General features: G+C 43.6%; 2 protein-coding genes across 10 annotated transcripts in view; one reads left to right on the forward strand and one right to left on the reverse strand.

The window, feature by feature from the left end:
• The window catches only part of LOC6546377 (potassium voltage-gated channel protein Shab), a 56,711-nt gene that overhangs the window by 7,695 nt on the left and 31,719 nt on the right, over nucleotides 1-17,297 (forward strand). The gene's annotated exons all lie outside the window — the stretch shown is intronic.
• LOC6546376 lies at nucleotides 12,476-14,082 on the reverse strand. Its single transcript, XM_001971285.2, has one exon. The coding sequence runs from the start codon at nucleotides 14,015-14,017 to the stop codon at nucleotides 12,581-12,583; it is 1,437 nt and encodes a 478-aa protein (XP_001971321.1). The 5' UTR covers nucleotides 14,018-14,082; the 3' UTR covers nucleotides 12,476-12,580.

The raw sequence follows: 17,297 nt of genomic DNA on the forward strand, positions 1-17,297 counted from the left end.
TGTAAAAACAATTATGTGAAACTATCAGCTATGCATAATAAATGTTTTTCATGTGAAACTTTTCACTGGCTTTATTAAATTACCAGCTTTGTGGTTAAATCTCTGGTGTGTCTTTCATATCATGACTATTTCATGAGCTTGGCGCAAGGAACTATTAATGCTATTAATATTTTAGGGATAAACCAAATACTCAAACAGCACGAAGAAAAAGCGCGTGTAATTTTAACACCTGTTTAATTTGAGTAAAGTTGTTCATTTAAGGATATTTCAAAGCTCTACTGTACCGGCAGTTACTTTGCATACATACGTGCTTGTTGCAAGTCAGTTTGCGACAATATATGGTTGCACTTTAACTGAAAGGACGCCGGCGAAAACTAAATGGGAAATGCGCCATGGGCAGCTCTAGGAACACACACACACACCACAACACGGCCGCAGGTGACTGCGAGTATCTGTGTGAGTTGCATGGAGAAGTGACATGAGTATCTTGTATCTGGCAATATTTGCACTCAAGGTGCGGCACCACGGATGCAGATACAGGATGCTTCCTGTTGCTGTACTGCCGGGGGAAAAAGAAGTGAGGCGGTCAGGGTGGCCCACGAATAATTAATAGTGTCTGAGCCCGGTCAATGTGTGCTAACGATTCCAGTTGGCTGCCTGCAACGGTAACTCGAGCTTTTCCCGCACGCTTTCCACCGGTCTGTGTGTTGTGTGTCTGTGTGCCCGAGTGTCTCTGTATTTCTGTATTTCTGTATTTGTGTGGGCATGTCCTTTACTATTTAATGAGCACTCAGCCGCAGGTTTCTGTGGGCGTGTAGATACGAATATGTTCCCATACTGCGGAGGATTCTGCCAGTCACCGGTAAAATGGAAATTGCGGGGACTGTGGGAGAGCGGGGAAATGCTCGCCTATTTTCAGGCGCCTTGAGTGGAAAACTTGGCTGCTCTACGATGCTCCTTCTCTAGTAATTTTCTAAATTTACCTTTTGGGTGCATTTACGGCCGTGCGCTATAAATAACTCCCACAGACGTATCCTTTTTGTTTTCCAAGTTTTCGAATTAATTCCGCTAAGAGCCTATGACCTATGCCACCCGTTGATAAACCACACGAATCATATGGATTTCCTGCCAATAAAATTTCAACTTAAATCAGCATAAGCGCTCGCGGCGATTACAAACAAATCAATAAAATTAAAATGTTTATTTGAATTATAAATATACAAATCAGATTTTACGAGCGCTTCCATTGCAGTCAGTACTTATCGTAAAAATTAAGAAATTATGTTTATACGAATGGCAGAAAAAATCGCATTCCCCAGTCGAGTGATTTCTCATGATGAAAAACTTCCGCCCAGAAATTCCCGATTTGTTTGTTTGATCAGTGCGATTCAGCGGCCGAAAGCTACAAACATAAATATGAACATTGAGACTCATAAAATTGGTCAATTGCTCATAAATTGCTCTCCTCTTTTCGTATTTGCTACGGCTTCATCATCATTAATCGATGCCAATTCCCCTTTATGCAAATATACGTGCTCCCGGGCAAATAGCAAATTACCGTCACTAGACATAAGTTGGCTTAGCCGCAAAACGAGGGGCTTAAAGCCAAATCCCAAATGGGATTAGGTCTAATAGGCGCACTACTGAAAAATCCAATTGAAATGGCTCAGCGGAGCACTTAAGACGGTTGTCGCAAAAAATTTCTATTATGTGGAATGTTTATGCGTGGCGCTAGATTAGGATCTGCTATTCTAGAGCATTAAACAGGCACTTTGAGTAAATTGGTGAATGTTAATTATTCAATTTAGTTGATCCAAAGTTTATTGGTTCAACTTTATATTTATAAGGTTTTTAAGAACATTTCCTCATAGCTTGCTCCGCATGAACGTGCTTTCATTAAAGCATTAGACCTGTATTTGCACATCTACAGAGTGGTTTGGGTGTGCAAGTGCCTAAGTGCGCGAGTGTGTGTGCTGGCTGTATCTGTGTGCACCGCTCGAGAACTCTTGAGGCTTTAAGCTGGTGCCATATACTCACACTCGACACAGTCATCAACAACATTGACGTACTTATCATTGCCGTCATTCGTGACGCTTGAAAATGTTCTTCAAATTTTAGGTTGATTTTCCCCATATTTTCAGTTCTCCTTCTACTTTTCTCCGAGTGTTTGGCACTCGAGTGAGAGATTATCAAAAACTGTTTACTCGTGTCTCGAGTGCTGGGCTGCCAGTTGGCAGTGGCGAGGTTTTCCTCCGCGTTTCCATCTTTTTCAGTTGCCTGTGGATTTCAGTCACATGTCCTGACACTTTTTTCTGCTCACTTGCCATTGACAGGCGCCCTTCAACGCCCCGTCCCCCCCTTGCACATAATTTCCATGAAATTGATTGACAATTGCCGCATTTTGTGGCACATTTGCAAAACAGGCGACCGCCCGTGGCGCGCTGTATCGATTAGGCCACGGCAGGATGCACGATGTACCACCGGACACGGCGCTGAGTTGAGTCCTGTCAACTGCCCACCCCCAAAAGGAGCCTCCGACTTCAGGCCACCAGGGTCTAGAGTGCCGCCCCTTCTCTAAACTTTAATTAAATTGCCTTTGTTCATAGGAAACTTCTTTTGAACTGGGTCTTTCTGTAAAGTGAGGAAATGGCGCAATACTATGAAAACATACAGAGATATAAAGCGATATTAACTTCTTACCTTTTTATAAATACCTTTTTAGAAGCATATCATAGTGAACCTATATTTGTTATTCTTGCAATTACACAGCACATAAGTTTGTCCAGTGACCTACAATGCTTGAAATGTGCAAATTTTGTATTCCCAACAGTTTTTATTTTGTGCTATGAGTTTTTCACCCAAAGGAATGTCACAAATGTGTGTAATTTGCGCCTGCAAGTAGGCAGCACTTTTTGCGCTGCAGCTGGCACTGAAACGCGAGGCAAGGAATGGTCGCCTAGGATCCTCCGGTCTCCCGGCTCCAGATTGCTGCAGATTATCTCGTTGTAACCGGGCTGTCAAAGCACTCAGCCAGGCAGATGCAGAAAAAAAGGGAGAAACAATTACGTGCAGCGCGTGTGTGCTTCTGAGCCTCTTGCCTGGCTGCACTCGCAGCTTGACTTTGGCCATTGTTGTCCTCTGGGGCGCTGGGAATCCAGCGACAAGTTGCATCCTGGGGATCCGGAGACATCTTGATGCTCGCATGCAAAGGCAAACTCCATTGTATTCCGCTTCAACGCTCTCAACGGCAACAACGGGCATTTAATTGTGCAGTCGCCAGATGACAGATGCACTCCAAAGCAAACTCATATTCAGGCACTCACACACACACACAGACACACACACGCCCAAAGGAAATAATCGGAAAATGAAGAGGGGCTATGGGCAAATGGGTTGCATAAAATTGAAAATTCCTTGGGCATTGTAAACAAACTGCAATTGTTTGCTCTTCTCCCTTTTTGCTGGAAAATTTGTTCCTGGTCCATTGAAGTTGGTTCATGTTCATGTGCTGGATTTGGTGCTCGAAACAGGGAGTTTCAGTTTTCAGATACAGATACAGCTGGAAACAAAATTTTGCTTTACTTGAATATTCACAGCACTGGTATATTTATGAAATATTTTGTTATTTCAACATCATACAAGACAACAAAGCTACTTTTGCTGTAAGATATTTTTAAGGCACTTTGCAAATAAGTTGGAAACTCAAACTAAATGCCCTATAAATCCCCAGATTATTATATGCTTTTCCTATAATTTATACAAAACTACGACCAGGGAAATGTAAATAATGGCAAAGGGAATCTAAAACAAACATTTTGGTATCAAGTCGTACTAAACAATGCGTTTGCCTTTCGGGCGTCTGGCGGAGAATTTCCATTTATCAGGTGGTTTCCCAAAGGCCTATAAATAGCGTTTGTTTTCAATGAGATACCGCTGGCGCTCTCTGACTCTCGGTCGTGGCTATGTGGGCCACATCGGATATATATATAGATACAGCCGGCTGTTCTGCGTTTTCCGAGTTGCAGTCGCCGTGCTCTTTCGCCTTCGCCTTCTCCGCGTGGGTTTTATTTTTGATTTAGCGAAATTGAACAAAACGCTGGCCACCGAAATAAACTGTTACTCATGTCGCCTTCGGCGCTCGGTGTGTTTTTAATTATTTACAAGACAGATGTATAAATAATTTCGCATATTAATTCCATGGCTGTCAACGCTGCGTATGCGCAATGATCGAAGTGCACTTGCTATTCCATTTCCATTTTCTGCCTTTCCTCGTCCACTTTGTTGTTTTTGATGTTGTTGTTGTTATGACTCTGGCCATTTACGCTCTACGACTTGAGTGTAAACAATTCGATGAGTTTGTTTATGTACAAACACATCGAAGATGCCGGGACGTGAGTGTAGATAATTTTCCATAACGCAATGAAAGCTGTTTATAGTTAACATATGCTCCTTCGTTAAGTCAGCTCTTCCGATATTTATCCGCACTTGTGTACCTATATTTTTTGTATAATTGTTTATGGCGATAGTTCGCGTCGTTTTTTTTTTTGGCAGAACGCTTTAGAAAAAGGAAACAAGAAAAACGTTTATTTTCACAACGAGGAAAAGCTCATTTTCAAAATTTATCACGTCGGCACACAGCAACTAGATGGCGAATGCAACGGTTTGTCCTGCTCCTATTTGGTTTTCCTCGCTTTTCCATCGGTGGCGTCATCAGTTTAAAAATGTGCAGCTGATAAGAAGTCGGTGGTGCGGAAAATGTGTGCCTCGCCAGTGAGTTTTCCTCTCGCGGGTTTTCCATTAATACCCTGGCAGGCGCGGAAGGTCATTGTGTCCGCTGGCTGCAGCTTATTTTGGTCGACACACCTACTCGCCAGATTCCTCCCCCAGCACACAAAATTTGCACTTTGCCGCATGCGTCTGCGATTTTATTTCCGTTTAGATTGTGTCATTTTGGTAATTTTGGCCCGCGCTGCGTATACGCAATGTGTGCAATTGCGGAGGCGGAAACTAGCACCTCGCTAAATGTGCACTCTGTGCAAGTGTGCACCGAAAGAAATAGGATAGATATTCATATTCCTATGTGGCTTACACCCCTTTTACTTCAGATATTGCTATTATTTAGCAAACCCAATTAGACCCTGACATCGTATAATTTTCATTTTCTGCGGCGCATTGAACAACCTCCATTTTGCACTACTTATGGACAGCAATTTCTCTTATTGCGAACGTCGAGAATGATGGAAATGCCGCTGGCTCAGGTGAAAAGCTCATGGAATTCCCCCGTTAATGGCACCTGCCAACAGTCATCTGGCCAAATGACACCTGTTCAATGTTGAGTGTTCGATGCATTGTTGTGGCTTTATTGATTTATGTGGCTCAACCACTAATGACGTCATCGCAGTTGGCAATAAGTGACAAATAAATTGAGTGGCAGAAAGGTATTCTTTCACCTCTACAAGAATTTCAGACCGTAAGCGTAATTAAATGCGAAAGCCATTCCATGTGAAAACCATTCAATCTAAGCTTATAGATGTGGTACAATTTAAAGGGCAAATTATGTAAGGTAAATATTGTGTTTGTAAAGATAATATTTTAAATGAAGCAGAGGATGCTGACTGCTCATTAAACGGACAAGTCCGATTGCCATTCTTTTGTTCCGCCAAACAGCTTTCCATTTCGGTACCAAGTAGCCCCAAAAAAATCTTTTGTTTTTCGAGAGACAAACACCTTTGCCTCCCCGAATTTCCCTGAACCCTACTGACACCATTTGCGCTGAATGGAAGCGGACACTGGCCGAAAACGCGTTTAAACATAAAAACTTAATTATGTGTCAAAAATTGTTGCCGGCTCGTTAACGCAGTGTTCAACATCGCGGCCACGGGCGTTTCATGTTTGTGCATACATTGACGCCCCCCTTTGCCATTTTCCGCCCAGAATTTTCCGCATGTGAGTGCGGTGGAAAGCCCAGGATTGGACAGCAAAATCGGCAAACGACCGCAAACACAAACAAAATAAAGCGAAAAATACAAAACTGAGCGAGGACAAAACTGAGTACGAGATCGCATGGGTGGCGGGGAAAAATGGTAAGGGGGGAAAAGGGGAAAAGGGTATGAGGGGATATGGCTTAAGGGATGTACCGGCCAATAAAAAGTAGCTGTAAAATGGCCTTTACGGCATCCAACTACGCGAATTTATGGCCCTGCTTTCGTCGGGTAATGTGCAATTAAAACTGCCAAGTGCATTACATTAAATTAAAATTAAAAATGAAAATGCAATGACAACGGAATCTCGTGTCCATGATACATTACCCGGCCATGGCAGTTTCAAGTGCCCAGAAATAAGGTATATAAAATCGTGTATGTGGAATATCTCAAAGTATATTTCAAAAGAATTTCCCAGTCGCCCATCTCTTGCCAATGAAAGGGGCATTAATCTTACCAATTTGCGCCATCATTTACAGTAGATTTCAAATTCCAAGAGTAAGTCGCTAGAACCGCGACTCATAATTAAAACAGTGCATTTATTATATAAATTAGTGCATTATAGTGCAAAATTGTGCAGTGCTCGGTAATATTTGAACAGCTCATGAATAGAAAACTTTGCTCTTGATGACATTTGCAATTTTAATTAACTTTGCTATTATTCCAGTGGCTGAAATAATACATTGTAAAAAAACTCGTTATGTGAAAACTAACTAGTTATTCCATGGCCATAATGAAAGTTCCAGTTGAGAACCAATTCAAACCAATGAAAATATGTTTCAAGCACATTATTATTTCTGATAGACAATTTAATAGAAAACCAAAGCACAAACATGTTCTCCAATGCGTTTTAAGTCATTTTCATGGCCACTCTCCATTTCTCTGCGATGGCATTCCAATGGGGCCAACGCTGCGTATGCGTTATTCATGCAATTCATTCATCGCTGGCATCAGCTGTTCCCCCATCGATTCGCCATAAACAATCGAATCGAGAGGAAAACCAATTAAAATCATGCGTCGAAATGTGCGACCACTTCTCGAGTGGGCGTGGCCACAGGGGGGGCAGTGCGACAACACCACAAATAGCTGGCATCGAGCATCGTCAGCTGGTCCATAAAGTATTTTGGCCTGCCTACGCGACCATTAATGTTGTAAAAGCGCTGCGACGACGTCTAGATATGCAAAAACAAAAAACAAGGGAAAACTGAAACGAAAATAAAACTGAAATTGGTTCATTACTAAGCGGCTGGTGAGGGGGTGGTGAATGGGTGGTGAGGGGCTGGCCACCTTGACGTTGCTGCTTGAACTCGAGCCAGAGAACTATTGAAGGGTGTTGCGAAGGCTGCGGAACCGGCGGTGATTTGCACTTACTACTAATGGTGAATTTTCCATTTCCATGGAAAACATTGGCTCATGCTGCGCATTTTACGCAGCCATTTACACGATAACAAATTGAGATGCCCTCGAACATGTTTTGCCAATCTGATGACGGCTATCTGTCTATCCGCATAATATTCCTTTTTAATATTAACTTAACCAACATTGCACTGCATTTCCAGCTTTGATTTTGTAAACTAAACAACAAATATCATCTGTTAGTTACACAAAACTCACTGAATGATTTCATGTACCAATTACACATAAGAACTTCATTTGCGCCTAATTTTAGACCGACAATTCATTTTCCCTCAACGATGAATAATTTTCCCAAGCGATCATTTTCTTTGAATTGTTCCATTAACAGTCACTACAAAGTACGCCAAATTATAGATTTTCTGTGGAATTTTTTTTATTGCTCTGCTAGCACGTTTGCGATATGTTGTTCCTGTTGTATTTGCCACTCGAGTGTGCCACAAAATGTGATTGATTAGGAACGAATTTGGCCCGAACGGCGCACACATGAAACATTTCCGAAAGTATTGCTGAGTATTTGCATCTGGCCGCCTGGCGAAAAGTTGCGGAAAATGTTTTTCCCGCCGGGGCATGTGACCGCTACGTCATGAGTGCGGAAAATACAAATATGCACTCCCCGGAAAGATGTCCCCACTTCTGACGGGACTTCAAAAGCCAAAAAGGCAGTTGGCAATGTCGAGGCGACTGGGGAACTTAAACGTTTGGCGCATTCATGTCGTCGGTGCGGACATGTCACATTCAAACAACAATGTGTACATTAGGAACAATTTTCGGATTCGGCATATCTGCGGGGCGGCTCTCCTTGGCAATTGGCCCAGTTTCTGTGGGCAAACCGAAGAGCCAAGGGCCTGGATATGCGGCACGTGGAACGTCTTGTCCACAATTAGGTGTGTCAACTGCAATTAGAAGTGATGCGTCGAGTGGAAGATGTTGATACGCAGGGCGTGGAATTGGAATGTGAGTCAGTGCACTTTCTTATCATAAAGACTTCTGAAAAGGAAATTTCTTCCTTACTACTTTTCCCTTTAATACAACAAATGTCCATCTAAATCTCAATGTATCTCAAACAAAATCTGTTCGCGAATTGCCAGCAAATTGCCATTCAATGCTCTATTTCATTTGGCTGAAAGCCCAAGCCAAAAACTGAGACCCGTCATCTGTGCATAGATTCAAATACTAAAAGGAAAGTGGAAAAACGTGCATATCAACGAAATAGATAAGGTTCAGTTAATAATAATAATTAAATAAATTCTTTTATAGTTCAATATGGTCGCTATACTTTAACTTTATTTGTGCAACACGAAGACTTCTTCTTGTACTGCGCTTACTAAAAATTTAGACAAGCATTTTTCTAGACCCCACATATTTTTACTTCCCATTAAAATTGATTTAAACTGCTCAATGGATTACCAATTTCACCGTAAATGCTTGTTAGGCTAATAAAAGACACACAGCTTTTAGATAATGGATTCACCTATAAATTCGCACGTTGTGTCAGTGAATATTTAGCGCTAAAAATGTGTTTACGGAAATGTTAAATGGGCGTACATTAAGCAAATTACTATTAGTTTTCCCAAACTGCTAAGTTGTATATGGACACTAATGGTTCGTACTGAGGGAAATAAAATTGTATAATAAAGTATTTCATTACTCAAATAAGAGGAGCGCTGCTGCTGCCTACTTTTATTATTTATTTCGTAGAACCACATTTTAATATTTCGCCGGCAGGCATTTAAGTAGATACTTTGGCCATCAAAACGATTGGTTTTCTCCATTATTAAAAAGCCGAAAGTGCCTTTACTCCTGTCAACAGCCAGTGACGAAGTTATAGCCCCACACGAGCGACCTCTGACCCCTGATAATAAATAAGTGTGCCGCAGTTTTTGCAGATCCATCGCCGGCTCCAGTCAGTCCAGTCCTCTGTGCCAAAAATAGCAGAACGATATTAATTTTTGTTTGCTTTGTTTTGGTTTTGGTTTCTGTTACTGTTTCTGTGTTGCTTTGGCCAGCGAAGCCGCCGGCAGGCAGGAAATGAGAATTGAATACAATAAAAATCATTCAATAGTATCACTCGGCCCCATTGTTGTGCCGAATTAATAATGGATAACAATGGCAGTGGAAAGCGGAGAGCGGAAGCCCAAAGAGGAAAAGCCGAAACACACACTCAGCACACACACAATAGTCGCAATAAAAAGACAGGAATGCGGTGGAGACAATTGGATTATGAGGACAGGATGGGGTCGATCCTGCCACCCGAAACCGATCCATCCCTGGTTTAATTAACTCCCAACGTGATTTTCCCTGTTCTCAGCAGCGCTGAGAAATGGCCAGAAGTAGTAGTGGTAGATGGTGGAATGGGCCATTCAATTCCGGTGGTCAGGGGCTCGTAATTTGAAGTTATGTGCGGTCTGATGTAACCAACAAGTAAACAGGCAAACAAGCTTCCAACAACCAAACACGCTGCGAGGTCCTGCGAGAAATTTCCATTTAAGCCAGCGCAAGCAGAACGAACTGAGTTTTCCCTTCTCAGCCATAAATCATAAACAAAAGGCAGCATTTCGGATAACAAAAGGCTGGGGAAAAGTTTAGAAATTTAGCTTTAAAAATGTTTGCAGTTCGAAAAGAAATTCGTAGAAGGGTAGGAGAGCTCTGAAAATATTTTACTTCTGCTCAGATGCAAAACAAACTTCCTCGAGCAAATTCATAAACAAGAGGCATTAATTCCCGAGCAAAAAAGTCGAAAGAAAAAGTTGAAAGTCAGCTTTAAAAAAGTTATAGTTTAACAAGACATTTTTATGCAAGTACTGCGCTTTTAGAATTGAGCTTTAAGTAAAACAAATTAGCTTAAAAAAGTTGTTAAGACTTAAATAAATTAAAAAAGTTTCCTCAAAAATGTTACTAATATGTTATGCAATAGAATCCTTTTCAGATAAGTAAAGGAAACCCTTAGATAATAGTAGCCAAGAGATAATGCTTTCCGACAAACGAAGGCGAATTATCTTCTGTCACTGAGCAACTCGCAGTCCAATCGCATCAGCAGCACAGAGTATAAATGACAGGTCATAGGTGATGGGCGGGATGGGAATGGGACTTAAGCCTGGCAATGTGGTGAAATGGGCTTCCTTGCCAGTGTCCTTGAATCAGACACTCGAACTCGACCGCAGGCAACGGGAACGGCTATAACTTCCAGCTGCCAGGTGACCCCAAGCGGGTGAAAGGTGGAGATGGCGACCTCGTGGAGTGACTGCACCTTCAACTGTCACACGGGCGAGGAGGCGAAACGAGCCTGGGTGCACGCGTACCCAGCTGGGAAAGTGGAAAAGGGGCTCCCGGATTGCCAACTAACCAACTTTCGTGGCATTGGTCACAGCAGCAGCGGCAAAGGCAGCCACAGAAGTACAAGTAACATGGCACTAGCGCTGCGAGAACTTACTGAGAAAAAATCTTACAAGCGAAATGTGAAAGGCAAACTAGTTGGGATGAAAACAATTCTTCACTCGAAGTCTTGCAATTTGCAATAATACTAGCTAAATAAAATTATTCGGTTTCATTTAAATATTTATGGTGCCAAAATTCCCCATTGCGTTGCCCGAATTACCATTTAACTCAAGTGTAGCGACTGTGAAAACAGCGAAAACAGCGCTCGCTTAGCAGAGTTGTATCCTGTTTCCAATTTTCATTCAGTATCCCACTTCCACGCGCACTTCGTGCGCCCCCCACCGCCCACCACCCACTACAAGCCACCACCACCCACTACACACCACCCACCAACTTACATCCCAAAGTAGGTCGTGGCGTCTGTCCTTGCCGTGGAGCGAAGGCAGGCACAAAGGCGACCACGACGAACAAGGAGCTGCAAAAGGACGAAAAACTTCACCTAACCTCATTACGAGTTTCCCTACGCACACACACACAAACAGACACACACACAGGCACGCACACAGCAGTGATGACGTCATTGGTCGAGCTGTGTGCCTTCGCCTGCTCATTCGGTTGTAAAGGCTGCGCACGAGGTGGGTGGCCTTTGGTGGGTGGGCTGGCGGAAATGTCAGAGGTTAGCCCAGAAATGGAGCTACCTGTGAGCTAATTATGCATTTCAGCATAATAAATAAATAGGTAAATAAATAAATAGATATTTTGAAATACCCGTACCTTGCCAAGCAAATGCCCATAAAGCAATTCGCGGGCGGATCAAAGGATCTAAGCAAATGAATGGAGCAATTTCCCTTTTGGGCTGGAAAGGACCTGCGCAGTGAAAGGCGGGAGAGAGTGAGAGTTACTGGAGTTGTCGGCTTTAGATGTCCTGGAATGACAAAAAGGACAACAACAAATTGCAGTAAACAGTAGAAAAAGTGGCCAAACGTAGGGAGCTGGGCGGGATTAGTAGGCGGTATAACATGCGGCCAAAAGGGGGGGAGGGGTAAAAGGATATCTTGCGTAGCGGCTACTGAGACATTGGAATTATTACTACATTTTACGTGCGCTTTTATGGCGCTTCAGCTACGTTTACCATTTGCGTCCACCACTTCGAGATATTTGTGTATACATATGTATAATTTTTAAATTTTGTAAATTGTTGGTAAGAGTCTGCCAGGTGAGATGGAAACTGCGCCAGGATACTGGCCAAGGTGGATGACAAAATCTTCACTAATCCCATTTGAAATTCATTCGTCTGCCAAATGGATTTCATTTTAATTTCGCATTACGCAAAGACAAATCCCTGCAGCGGCTTTCTGCTACCCAATTTAAATGCGTTCGCAGCTGATTTGCATGCAAATAAGCCAGATTTTCCTCATTTTCCGCCTCATCCGAAGGACGAAATATCCTCCACATGCTAGGTGGCACTGCCAGATTTGGCAAACAAATATGCGGGAATGTCACGGCTCATCGCTTCGTCGCTCAAATTGTAAAATGCATAATTAACATATCCATTGGTTATGCGGGCATATTTGAGTTTGCCAATGCGGTTTCTGTCCGTCTGACTGATCCGGCCCGATTGAGTCTCCGCTCAACTAGAACAAATTTTAGTTGCTGTTTACTATTGGCAGCTTTTTTAACCACAAGGAATCCAAATCGATTGGTTAAGCAACTTTAATTTAATTCGAAAAGGTGCGGCTGCACATTGCAATGCTTGGTATCGAAAACATCGGTAGAAAACAGTAAACAAGTATGAAATATGCATGGGGTCACTCCCCGGCCTTCCCAATCGTCTGCCTGACTAGCATGGGATCTGGCTCCAATTCGATGACCAGGGACCTTCCGTGGTCCGCCGGCCCCTGGCCCTCCCATTCGTTCTGGATGCTGTCAATGTAGGTGCCGAATTCCGAGGCAGTGAAGCGGTGCTGGTAGGGGAATTCAATGCTGCGCAGGTGGTACGGGCACTTGATGTGGTAGACCCAACGACGCGGGAAGACCACGTCCATGTGGTGGCCCTCGCAGACGGTCAGGAACTCCTCGAGTTCTGCGTACTGGCTGCGCACACCGATGAAGGATATGGCGCGCTCCAGCGTGGGCATTGTAGCCGGGTCCTCATTGAATGCCAGCAGCACGGGATCATCGCAAAAGAGCTCCGCCTTGTCCGGACGATTGCAAGACTCGCGCAGGCTGAACAAAAAAGTCATGGGCATATGGTGGAAGCGGACGCACTTCATCAGACGGCCCAAGTGCGTCAGGCGCTTCAAATCGCCAGATTTGCCCAGCCAGCGCAGCACGGCAAAGAACACCTCCATCTCCGAGTTGACGCCGATGGTGTCCTGGCGCAGTAGCACTTCTAGAATGTCCACATTCAGGCGCAGAAAATGCTGGCTGCCCACCAGCGCCAGGAAGTACTTCCTCAGCCGGCGCATCATCGCCTCGCAAAGCTGGCCGAGCGCCGGCTGCTGCCTAGCCTCCAGATAGAGCATGAAGGCGCTCTTCTCGCGCACCGACTTGCCGGACAGCATCCTCCAGATTTGCTTCTCCAGCAGGCTCACGCCCAGGTGGCGCGCAACTTGGAGTGCGGGCACCAACACCTCGAAGCCTGGCAGCTTCTCGGTGCGCATCCACTCGTAGGCGACCTCAAAGCCGCGGGCAGGCACCTCCCACTCCTCGAACTTGAAGCGGGTTATCCGCCAGTCGCGTCTGCCAAACCACACCGAGAAGCACTTGAGCAGGCTGGGTATGCACCTGAATTTGTGCTTCCCGATCCGAACGCGGATGAAGGCGCCATGGTTGCCCTTCATCATCTCGGCCACCAATTGCGACCCCGGCATCTTGGGCGGCAGATTGAGTACTACATGGGGACCGGGATCACACTTCACGTAGGAGAACACCGAGCGCAGCGGCACCTTGTAGTTGTTGTCCTTGAACGTCTTCCAGTCGGAGTACTCCTCATCCGTGAACGTCTTCCACAGGAGTTCAGCCCGCTGCTGCCGCAGTATTCCGGCCCTGGACTGCTCCTCGTCGGTGCTAGTCCCTTGGGCGGTAGATGTGCCCTTGGTCCGGCTCTTCCTCGCCTTTTTTTGCTGCGCCAGATCCTCTTTAATCTTGGAGCTTATCTCATGGTCTTGTGGCTTCGACTCTTCACAGACAAGCGTTGTGGTGGAGGACAAGCTGGCGGTTGAACGACTGGGTCCGGGCTTCATAGTAACTCTGATCTGGGAACTCGACGTAGGGCACCTAAGCTGACAGCTGGCTGTTATGAGGAGCAAGGTCTACTGATGCCTTTCTCTGCTTTGAACTGTTGTGTATTTATATTGAAAATGTATTATTTCCAGCGCGCTAATCAAGTTGCGGATATTTTCATTTTTCGAATGAATAAAACAGTGGGCGAATAAATTTGTGTTTTTAAATTCTCTTATTGGCTGCGGTTGGGTACAAATCTATGAATTGACTTCCGATTGTGCGGTTCCACTTGGCAGCTCCTCGTATTAAGTAGCCGCCACTTTGGCCGCTTGATTAGGAAACCGTTTCGGCCTCCGCCTTTCAGTCGTTTGGTATTATTTTTATTGTTTTGAATTTCAATTTTGGTGTCTCAAGGACGTTGCACGGAATTAAAGACCCCAAATATGCGCAACACTTTCGCGCCACTTGCGCACGTATACCCGCCATATTAAAGTATGAGTGGTACGCGGCGTATACGTGATGTGTGTTCCAAGCATTCCCTGCTCACTTCCCGAACTCTTCCGATTTCAGGGTTTTTCAATTTCCTGTTGCTTTCGTGCATTAAGCCCCTTGGAAGGGCATAAGCCCGAGAACTAATCTGCAAAAGGTACCTTTCATATTTGTAAATTAATACTCTTGATTTTCTCTGAATGGGAGCTGCTTTAAAGATGAATCTGTGAAGTGAGCTTGCGCTGCTTTGAGGTCGTCAGTGTCCTTGGCATTATATACAATTTGTACTTGGCTTTATGTATTCGCTGTTGGTTTCCGCTCTTCTTTTATTTTCTTCAACTTGCTGTTTCCCCGGCGGCGGTGAGATTTTCCCTCTTTTCCTCGTTGCGTGTTCTGGTTTTTCCAGATCAGTGCCTCGCAGCTTGAGCCATATTTTCCCCTGGCATAATTGCAAGAAGCGAAATCCTCTAAGTGGCAGGATATGGCAGGAGGAGCAAAGGATGTCGCCGTCTGAAAGCAATTTCTTTGGCTTTCAGCTGGCCAAATGCCAGGGGCCATATTTCAGACTGAAATGGTTTAGAATCTGCATTTTTTGATGACCTGGTCACACTTTGTCAATGGAAAGTGTGACTTACTTATTTGAGTAATCAACATAAACTATGAGGTGGAGTTCATTTTATATTAATTCCTACTGACACACAAATGTTTATGTCTAATTCAAGGATAAGACAGAAAGCTAGAAAAAGGTTAACATACCTAAGAAATACCTAAGAAACTTTTAGATGCCACATTTTCGATTGAGTGGCAAGTCAAAACTGCCAATAACTCACAGAAAACTAGCCTGCCTTTCTATCAATTTTCTCGCTATTTTGTAAACAAATGATCTGCTTTTCACGACGTCACCTGAATGAGAAACCAAGAAACACCGAACAAAGACGTACAGACTGTTTCGTATTTGTGCATCTGATGGATAAACAAATTGGCTGCGTGCGCTCATCGATTTTTATGAGTTCAAAGATTTACTTTCTGCCGCATTCCAGCACAGAAATCCCTGCACCGAAAATCCAATGTGCATTCGGATGCCAGAAGCCGGGAAAACAAAGGCATGGGCATATACCCATGCGAAAAACAAAGAGCAAAACAAAAATATTAATGGCGTCATTTGTCGAACACAGCAAAAGGCCCCGAACGAAGTGCAGAAGAAAATTTGTTGCTCGCCGGGGAAATTTACGGAAAAATAACAAAAATATTTGCTACAACGAATAGGAGGTGCTTTATCGAGTAGGCGTATTTGAGAAATAAAAGCAAATTAAACATAACTAAAGGCAAGGTAACATTTTATAGTCTAAAAACATTTTTTTGGGAAATCGAAATGCAAACTTTTAATGCCTTGCATACATATACGAATAAATCAATAGTAGGTCTAAAAACTAATCATTAAATATTTCAGAAATTGTGGCATTAAGTGGCAATTATTCCGCTACTAAAAGGCTTTCAGCGAGGAAATCTGGTTTGGTTTCGGTGAATTTTAATTTTCCACTAAAATGGGCCTTTAAAAAAAGTGCTTTTGGGGTCAAAAGCCAAACACGTGCTTCGCCAAAACATTTGGCTTTGGATTTAATTGCAAAAAGGCACGCGAATTCGCCTACGAATCCGAAACGCCCCCAGGAACTAAATCTCAGTCCCAGCGGGTTCCGGCCAACTATTTTCGGATGGCCAATTAATCTTTGGGCAGAAAATTCACTGCGTGCGGTGGTGTGGAATTTTAAGCGATTTGCTAGTCATTATTTATTTTTCTTCGAGATCGCTGGGTGAAATACATCGAGCCAAAAATAGCACCAAAACAAGAACTTGGCCAGCAATGAACTTACATCGTCGACGGAGGTAAGACACACCGAAATCATTTATCATTATTAGGAGACAGCGGACATTTGAAACATTCACGAGTCGGTTAATGCCACAGAATTGATAAATGCTCCCAACCTTGGAATAAATAACCAGACTGGAGAGAGTCAGTCGATGTTTCAAATACTGTTACACAAGGTAGAGATACAAGTACTATAAAACCAAGACTTACAGACTTATTGTTTGTATCTTCACTATTTACGCTATGCATGTCATTGGGACTGAATATATTCGTCATTATCGATTTTGAGAGCTGAAAGTTTAGCGGAATTTCCAAAATCACTAATGTGCCCATCTGTGGGTGGCAATCTTTTGAAAAAATAATAAACCCCTTTGCAATAAGCCAATATCAATACTCGATTCGAATTGGTATAGCATGCATTATTTAGCTTTCCCTTCTGCTAACTTCTATGAATTACTAGGCCAAACACGCACGACTAACAGGTTGGCAAATGCACGGAGAAAAACAACTCAAGCTCGGGAAGAAATTTTAAAAAAAATATCTAAAATAATACCCTGCTAGCGTGAAAGTGTAGGCAACGTTTCATGGTAAATAAATTGTGTAGTGACCATTATAAGTTACAATTAAATAAACGAAATTTCATTTTTTGCGCCCATTGAAAGGGTGCGCTACGGCCATAATCGAAAATCAATAAGGCGGCTGGCACATATGAGGAATATGGTCGCCGCTGGTAGACCGTTAACGTTAACGGGCAATGGCCCATAGTTGATTATGAATATTTGATGCGGTCCGTCCAACTGCGCAGTTGACATGGCCAACAGATGAGGGCCGTAAAGGTAACGAACGCAGTGCAGCCCTTAACCATGGTGTGCAGCAGACAACAATTTGTGCCGGGTTAATGACACCTACTACTCGAACAACCCGGTGCCTGGCACACCCATCGT

This window comes from Drosophila erecta, unplaced genomic scaffold, assembly GCF_003286155.1.
Source record: "Drosophila erecta strain 14021-0224.00,06,07 unplaced genomic scaffold, DereRS2 tig00000021-arrow-pilon, whole genome shotgun sequence".
Taxonomy (NCBI): Eukaryota; Metazoa; Arthropoda; class Insecta; order Diptera; family Drosophilidae; genus Drosophila; species Drosophila erecta.